General features: G+C 45.3%; 2 protein-coding genes across 3 annotated transcripts; one reads left to right on the top strand and one right to left on the bottom strand.

Annotated features, from left to right (window-relative positions):
• Nucleotides 1-573: 573 nt before the first annotated feature.
• LOC130401892 (opioid growth factor receptor-like) lies at nt 574-3720 on the bottom strand. Of its 2 annotated transcripts, none has more exons than XM_056605913.1 (8): nt 3056-3720; nt 2873-2935; nt 2744-2776; nt 2612-2669; nt 2417-2495; nt 1836-1902; nt 1603-1751; nt 574-1363 (listed from the first exon to the last, which is right to left on the bottom strand). In XM_056605913.1, exons 1-8 carry the CDS (start codon nt 3599-3601, stop codon nt 985-987), a joined length of 1374 nt encoding a protein of 457 aa, XP_056461888.1. In that variant the 5' UTR covers nt 3602-3720; the 3' UTR covers nt 574-984. The 2 variants fall into 2 exon arrangements, with proteins under 2 accessions (XP_056461888.1, XP_056461887.1); XM_056605912.1 differs by having other exon boundaries at nt 575-1363; nt 2612-2672.
• Nucleotides 3721-5720: 2000 nt separating this feature from the next.
• Nucleotides 5721-7865, top strand: LOC130402397 (potassium channel subfamily K member 15-like). Its single transcript, XM_056606541.1, has 2 exons — nt 5721-5730; nt 5831-7865. The coding sequence occupies exons 1-2, from the start codon at nt 5721-5723 to the stop codon at nt 6820-6822; spliced, it is 1002 nt and encodes a 333-aa protein (XP_056462516.1). The 3' UTR covers nt 6823-7865.
• The last annotated feature ends 1236 nt before the right edge of the window (nt 7866-9101 follow it).

A 9101-nucleotide genomic window follows, 5' to 3' on the forward strand; every position in this document is an offset into this window, starting at 1 on the left:
TCAGGAAGTCACGGCGAAAGGCATAATTTCGGCCTACTTCTGTGCCACACACGCGCACGCGCGCACACACACACACACACACACACACACACACACACACACACACACACACACACACACACACACACACACACACACACACACACACACACACACACACACACACACACACACTAGCAGAGATCGACGCCTGCCAGCAAGATCGTGTTTGAAAATGTCAAAAGCTAATTGGTGTATCTAATTTAAGTAATTTACATTTTGTTCAAAAGGTCTTCTCCACTTTGCTAACTGTATTGTAAAAAAACACCTCCAAATGTGTCATTGATACCACAAGTCAGCACGAATGAACAATGTTTCCCAGAAGTGATGCCAGAGAGGAATAAAGTTACAGTTTCAAGCCCTTCAACTTGGAAGATAATTAGCTTACGTTACATTAGCTTTCGCTCTTCGCGAGAAATGTATTTATTTTGAATCTTTTGTTTTGATGCATTGAAACCCCACACTCAAAAGAAAGATTTCCGTCTTATGAGTAGGAAAAAAAAGGTTTCCTCATCGTTCTGGTTAGGAGTTGGGTAAATACCTCAAGGCCTTAACGAGCTTTGCTGTCAAAATGGAAAATTCAATATTTATTCTTCATGCATTTTTTTGGGGTGGAAATGCCCCACAGCTCCAGAACATTGCTAAACTCGGTCAACTAACATACAATTGGCATTCAAAGCACAGGGCAAAAGCGGTTGTAGGGTAACATTGTACAGGGCAGCTTCGGAACATCATAAGCAAAGGATGACCTGGAAGCACTTAATTTCTATTTCACATTTCATGGTAAACAATATTTAAAAAGTTGACATGCATGAGTTCAGGGAGGAAAATGTATTTTATTTTTTTACCGTAAGCATTTGGCAAAATGAGCTGTCATTATATATCTAATATAAAATGTTGTTTATATTATCTAACATTTATGGAATAACTACATATTACAACTATTTATAGTTCAGTTTGAATGAAGTCGTTGTTCTCCTCTTCCACTTGACGCAGTTCCTCAGGTGAGGGGTCTGCAGGGTTGGAACAACGAGCCGGCCCTCCTTCCCGAAGGAAGGCCTCCTGTATCTTCTTGGGGCACCAGATGAACTTCTCTCTGGGCTCGTAGTTCCAGAAGGCAAAGCGGACCAGCTCTCTGCGCTGTGCCTTATCGAGCACGGCAAACAGGAAGTAGTTGAGCACGCTCTCCTTGACCGCAGGGAGCTTCCCTTGCACAAGGGTTTCCTCCAGGAAGAAGCGAACCAGCGGGGCTTGGTAGTGCCTGAAGCCCAGGTTCCCCAGGCACTTCAGGATGCGAGTGAGGCGCAGGTTGTTGTGAGTATGCCTGCAGTGGAGAGACATGATTCACCATTGTGTCATCCTTGTATAATTCACCATTTAAGCGACTTACAGTGAAATGCATTAGATACATGAAGTCATTAGGGAAGTGGTAAGCATTTTATGGACTTTGCGGTTTGAATTCTTCTACTTTTTTCTTTCAGTAAGTGTAACCCAAGGATCCCAATCGTGAATTAAACACAAAAGTATATATGGTTTAGCTTGTCAGAAAGGGATTTTATTTACCGGTTCATATTTTCAAATCTCTCCGGCCAGTTTGATGCTCTCCCGACCGCTCCGGTCTCCAGGTTAGAGAGCTCAATGCCGTAGAAGTCCAACATGAGCCCGTAGGACTGCTGCAGATTGAGTTTAGCTGTCTCGTTTTTAAGGAAAGCCTGTGGACATGGAATCTAGTTAATAAAACTGTCGGGACACAGATAACTTTTTCATATTATTTTCCAGATTGATAGCTGTCTCACCTTAATCTCCTGTTTGGTCAGTACGAAGGCTTCATCGTTCATTCCGACCTCCTGCAGTGGAAAAATCCTTTAAAGGGGGGGAAAGAAAAAGGGCTCAAACTTCTGTTTAAGATTAGAATGCATTTGCCCTTGTCCTTTCTGCATGAGCTCTTCTTAGCTAGCTCTTTTGGTAGAGACAGTGATCGGCCACAGTGCACTGCAGCCCCAGGGTGGCACCCCAGGCCAAGTGTGTGAGGATGTCTGTGTTGTGTCCAGCTCCACACCAGGGCCACTGTGCAGTAATAACCTCAACACATCCATGTATGTCTCAGGCGGGATACCCTGCGACTCTACATCAAAAATAACCAAATCATGACTTATCCTGGGACCTACTATCTGTAGTTCTACTTGTTGTAACCGATGCACAACCCAAAGTAAACAATAAAATATGGTTTTCTGTCGTCTAGCAAACCATAAGATAAATCAAATATAGCACACAATCAGATCTCTGTGACCTTGCATTTGGAATAAATTATGAAAATATGCATAAATGTTTAATTGTCAGTGACATGTTAATCGGGTCCCCTCCATTATTAGCTTACCATTGGACGAAACTATGCACTCTCTCCAGTCTGTAATAATCCCCACGCCATGTTTTATGAAACTCACCTATGGAGAAACCTTCAAAGAAAAATGCAATATTGTTTACTTTGCTTTACGGGTGTGGTCAAAAAACCTGCTGGCTCGATTCTGTTTAATATAATGATTTTATCGAGTTGAGCTGCAGTGCGGCTTACCGTCAGGTTCAGATTCCCTTTCTCCAAGATAAAATGTTAAATTAGGCATGTCTGTCCCCTGCTAAAGAAAAGTGGAATTGGTGATATGCTCACAAAATACATTCTAATTAATACTTTAAGTAAACTACTCACTTTTCCTCGATGGTAACTTCTGCCCATGGGGAGCTGCAAGGGTATAATGAGTTATATAATCTGAATAAAATGGTTTTGTTTAGATGTTAGATACAGGATCTAACATCTAATATAGGCTACTATACTTACGGGATAGTCATGCCTGTAGTTATACATGTCCTTTGCTGCATTTTCGAATCGATTGAATTCGTACTACAGGAGGAAAAGTAAACATTGTATTGTTATTATTTGTAGAAATATTTATTGATTTAAAAAAAAATGAAAGTGACGGTCGAGAAATGTAAATCCACTAATCGCAACCCAGCCACGCACGTCATAAACTCTCTGGGTCGAGCCTCGGGGTCGACGATCGCCTTGGGAATCTTTTAATGTTTCCCATGTTGTGTCGTATTCACAATACAACAGATCAGTGCGTTCCACCCAGTAAGGTTCATTGTGTCCAGCATTCTCTTCCTTGTCGGTGGGTTCTCGGTTAGGTATCGACCTCGGATTCTCTTTTACGTCGGTGGTTTCTCGGTCAGGGATCGACTGCTGTTTCTCTCCGTCTTCAGTGGGTTCTTGGTCAGGGATCGACTCCTGATTCTGTCTGCCTTCGGTGGGTTCTCGGTCAGGAATCGACGACCTCTTATTCTCTTTTACGTTAGTGGTTTGTCGGTCAGGGAACAAAGTCGGATTCGGTTCGTCGCCGGTGGGTTTTTTCTTTTTGGGTTTTAGGCACAGCAACAAACAATCCATAAGGCCAACCGAAGTATATGCGAAAATTATTTGAGGTCGACGACAAAACAGTTTGCAGTAGAAAGTAAACATATATCTTAAAAGGCGAAACGGGTAACCACCTGCACGAATTAGAAGATGCATTGTTTTAGCAAAACTAAACTAACTTTAAAATTCGATCAGTTCATGTTGCCTTCCCTTCTGATTGAGTATCAGCCCGAGGTTTCACTTTCGATTTTTGTCTATCAGGAAGTCACGGCTAAAGGCATAATTTCGGCCTACTTCTGTGCCACACACGCACACGCACACGCGCACGAGCACACGCACACACACACACCCACACACACACACACACACACACACACACACACACACACACACACACACACACACACACACACACACACACACACACACACACACACACACACACACACACACACACACACACACACTAACAGAGATCGACGCCTGCCAGCAAGATCGTGTTTGAAAATGGCAAAAGCTAATTGGTGTATCTAATTTAAGTAATTTACATTTTGTTCAAAAGGTCTTCTCCGCTTTGCTAACTGAATTGTAAAAAAACACCTCCACATGTGTCATTGACACCACAAGTCAGCAGGAATGAACAATGTTTCCCAGAAGTGATGCCAGAGAGGAATAAAGTTACAGTTTCAAGCCCTTCAACTTGGAAGATAATTAACTGACGTTACATTAGCTTTCTCTCTTTGCGAGAAATGTATTTATTTTGAATCTTTTGTTTTGATGCATTGAAACCCCACACTCAAAAGAAAGATTTCCGTCAAACCCTGGTCAGTCTTCCTCATGTCCTCCATCCTGGTTATCATTGTAGTTATAGGGTTCTACAAGCAAGCTGTTTGCTGGTCAATCCCTCATCTTATTTCCTATGGCAACACAGACCTAAAGCTATCAACGGCCATCATTGTGTCTTAATGTCTTCCTGTGTCGTTAAGAGGGACAGAGTGCATAATCTAACAGGCCATTAAAACTGCAGATAACGCTTCTGGGAGGACATTGTCTAGTCACCTGCTCCACATTAGTGGATTGGAACAAGATTCAAAGACTACAAAGTACACACACTTCCACCTTCAGGTGTTTATGGGGACACGCTTATACACTTGATGATGATGATTCCACTTTGGTGAATGTTATCAGCCCAAAAATACATGCATGTAAACAATGATTATATCACTGTGGTGTGTCTCAACACAACTCCCTAATGCCCAGGTGCCAACAATTTCACATGAATATTAATAACATAAACTTGTACATCGTAATAATAAACACATGTGATTTATAACTGATAAATGGTTTATATCTCTAAGCAAACTTCACAAAAACCTAAATAAAAAAACGAATATAATTACCTGATCCAATCATTCCAGAATGTGGCAAGTAGGCCTATGTACAGTACAATATTTAAAATAGTTTTTAGGTATAATAATATGTATGATGGAATAAACTGAAACACTCACACACCATTTGCACACTTGCACCATGTGCATGCGCTCACACTACCGCTCATACCACCAATGTTTTTTTTCTTTTGGCTTTGTGACTCGGTCTGACACTCGTCTTAACAAAGTGGCACACTATCAGCTTGAGGTGTGAGAAGGAGCACTGCACGCCGCGTCCTCGCGTGGCTCAAGTGCTTGCATGAGTGACAGACTTAAACACACAATTGATGACAATTGTTAAGCAGAGGGCTTAGATTTCAGCACACTGCCGCCGGTGTAATTCCAGAAGGCTATAAGGGCCTCCTGACGTCTACTAATGGCTCTCTATATATGCTGCCGGTGTCACAACGCCCACTGGGCCAGAGTACGGTGTCTTCGCACCAGCCTCCCTCCTCCGGTCCACCAGTGTCGCCAGGGGCGAGAATGAAGAGGCACGGCGCCAGGAGCCTCATTCTCATCCTATCCACCATTTCCTATTTGCTTGTAGGGGCAGCTGTGTTTGATGCGCTCGAGTCGGAAAGGGAGAGCACACGAAAAACTGTTTTGGAGCAAAAGATGAAGGAAATCCGAGATAAGTACGCGTTCACTGAAGGAGACTTCCAGCAAATTGAAAGAGTGGTCGTTCAGTCTGAGCCACATCGAGCCGGGCGGCAGTGGAAATTCGCAGGCTCTTTTTATTTTGCCATCAGCGTTATCACAACCATTGGCGAGTAGTTCTCCGCCGTTTTCCTTTCTTTTCCTGACTAACCAAACAGCAGCTTTCAGCAGTTCAAACATTTCTGTTCATGTGTGCATGTAGGCTTATCTTTGTGTGACTGCTACTCTTGCCTACTGTTTGTCTGACCCACTATTGAGTATTATTTTCTCTTTGAAGCTGGCAGCGTCGTTTAAAAAGTAATAGCAAACTACTACTGTGACTTCGTAGGTTACGGCCACACTGTTCCCTGTACAGATGCGGGCAAGGCATTCTGTATGATTTACGCTGTGTTGGGAATCCCTCTGACACTGGTCATGTTCCAGAGCCTGGGCGAGAGGATGAACACACTGGTGCGCAGCCTGCTTCGCCACGCCAAGCGCCTCCTGGGCCTGCGGGAGGTGGAGGTGTCCATGTGCAACATGGTGCTGGTGGGGCTGCTGTTCTGCAGCAGCACCCTGTGCGTGGGCGCCGCCGCCTTCTCCCACCTGGAGGGCTGGACCTTCTTCCACGCCTTCTACTACTGCTTCATCACGCTCACCACCATCGGCCTGGGGGACCTGGTGGCCCTGCAGGAAGGCGACGCCCTCCAGCGCCGGGCGCCCTACGTCACCTTCTGCTTCATGTACATCCTGGTGGGGCTCACCGTCATCGGGGCCGTCCTCAACCTGGTGGTCCTGCGCTTCCTGACGGTCAGCGCCGCCGAGACCCGGGCCGAGGAGCGGGAGCAGCGGCGGGCGGAGCGGGAGAGCGATGATGCAGAGCTGAAAGACAGCGCGGAGGGGGAGACCCTGGACAGCGGCCCACGTCACCTCCTGTCCCTGCCCGTGGAGGGGGGCAGCAGCCGCACTAACCTCCTCCCCTCCTTCTCCACCGCCCCTTCCTCAGAGGAGGGGGCCCCAGGCAACACAGTCGCTTCCTCCACCACCGACACCGCCCCCGGCAGGGGTGGCGGAGGTCTCCGCGCTCTGCTCTCCTGCATGCGCTGTTGCACGGACACGGACCCCGGGTCGGCTCCGTCTCGCGGACACCCGTTTGGTTGTCATAGCAACCCCATCTTCTACAACTCCATCTCCTACAGGGTGGAGCAGATTGCCACATCGTCTTCGGCCTTCGGCAGGGGTGGAGGTGGTGGGGCGGGGGGTCTCTACCTGGGCAAGAGAGGTCGGTACACCAGGAGAAAGTCTCTCTAGCTCCGGAGGGTTCGGACATATGTTGCTGTTAGTTTGGCCCACGTTGAAAGCTACATCACCAATCTGTTAAACGATCCCAGATACAAGTTATTCACTTGACACGTGTAGAATTATTCTTTGGATTGTCCACATAAAACAAAGACATACATATATTTGTGATACTGTGCTATCTTGTTTTATTGAATTTAAGTCTATCAATTGTTTTGAATTCAGGTATATTCATAACTCTGAGAAGATAGGCCTGCCGTGTATATTTATTTGACCTTTAGGAGATGGATATAATAAATGACAGACACACAGTATGGGACTCCATCAGATAGGGTACGCTGAGCACACACATATAGGGTCTCAAATGGGAACCAAATGTTGCCACTGTATTGTAAAGATTGCTTACACTCGGCAATCATTGGTGGGTCCCCCTTCTAATAGGAAGTCACCCTCCACTGCTCTGCCCAGTTCCCTTAGTAACGCTTCTTTCCCCAAAGCCAGTGCAGTGGAAAGAACTGCTGTGTACACGCGGCTTCGGGACAGACGGGTGGATGGGGAGCGCTTAGTCAACCTCTATAGGAAGTGGAAGGGTCAAATGGTTGAATTCTAATGAATCAGAAAGATTTAAAAGTCAACGGTTATGTATTTTCTATTTTACAATATTTGCAATTTCTCAATACGTGTTGCGGTGTGGAGAATCAAAATATAATAATTTTGTCACATACAAAGTATTTAAGACTTTTATCTGTTATTTTTTAGATGTATTGTAAAAATGTAACAGGAGTTTATACTGTACGAATACTAGACTGAATAAATATGACCAATGTAGCTTCATGTCATTTTAATGTGTTATTCCCAGCTATATCGCAAGGTGGCAGTATTTCTCTATGGAATAAGTCTGGCTGTGTGGACCATGGAACTTTAAAGAAAGCGTCGACAATCAACTGAAAAATGTGTAGACGGCAGAGCTGAAGTCTCATTTTTACTTCCAGATCCATTTCTTAAAACGGCAATGCTCCGTCCAATCGGTGCACTCTTACAAACCATTTAATATCTTAAGCTGTGTGTTTGTGTCTGCATGCGTGCGTGTGTGCGCGCGCGCGCGCGTTTGTGTCTCTGTGTTTGTCCTATTTCAACGTCCGTCTAGTTTGATCCTGGCACACTTTTGCACCCACGCACGCACGCACGCACACACACACACACACACACACACACACACACACACACACACACACACACACACACACACACACACACACACACACACACACACACACACACACACACACACACACACACACACACACGCGCGCACTAACACAGGAAGAAAGGATACCTCATTGTGTATAATGCGCAGGCCTATGTAGCCATTGAAGATATACCATGTGCAATGACAATAAAGAGAATTCTGATTCTAAAGATTGACATTTGTCAATTTAATAGAAAAGACAATATAGTCATAGCTCTGGGCCTAGGCTACATAACCTACAATCCGACCCTTCTCCTAAGTGTCAGCTATCCGTGTGGCTGTGACACTGGATGCATAATTCAGCACTAGCAGACTATTATTTATTCACTACTGATTAATCACCAAATTTGTAAACCAGCAAAATGGTGTGGGCTCAACAGTTAGCTGCGTTTGTTTTGCGGGGGCATAATGAGAGCACTCCACTGAGTGATGAAAGCCATTATCTCATTTGAAAAAAAGCAATTTTAATTTGAATTTATTTATTCTGTTGTAATGCATGGCGTGCCCCTCGTCATATTCACGGCTGTCACCCGCTCCGGCACCGTCTGTCACAAAACAATCCGAGATGTCAACAACCGCCTGGTGAATCCCAAGGCTGTGTGAAATGATGGCACCGACACGTGTCGAATGTGCAGAATGAGCCTTTAAACACCGCTGTTGTTTTGATATCTCTTGATTGCTTCGGGCAGGGAAGCTAAGCTCAAAGCTCGGAATATTCCCGCGCGTCTCTCTCTCTCTCTCTCTCTCTCTCTCTCTCTCTCTCTCTCTCTCTCTCTCTCTCTCTCTCTCTCTCTCTCTCTCTCTCTCTCTCTCTCTCTCTCTCTCTCTCTCTCTCTCTCTCTCTCTCTCTCTCTCTCTCTCTCTCTCTCTCTCTCTCTCTCTCTCTCTCTCTCTCTCTCTCTCTCTCTCTCTCTCTCTCTCTCTCTCTCTCTCTCTCTCTCTCTCTCTCTCTCTCTCTCTCTCTCTCTCTCTCTCTCTCTCTATCAACACGCTCCTCCAGGTGGCGCTCGCGATCTTTCCATCGGGGAAAAATATCAAGGGA

This window comes from Gadus chalcogrammus, chromosome 13 (assembly GCF_026213295.1).
Source record: "Gadus chalcogrammus isolate NIFS_2021 chromosome 13, NIFS_Gcha_1.0, whole genome shotgun sequence".
Lineage (NCBI taxonomy): Eukaryota > Metazoa > Chordata > Actinopteri > Gadiformes > Gadidae > Gadus > Gadus chalcogrammus.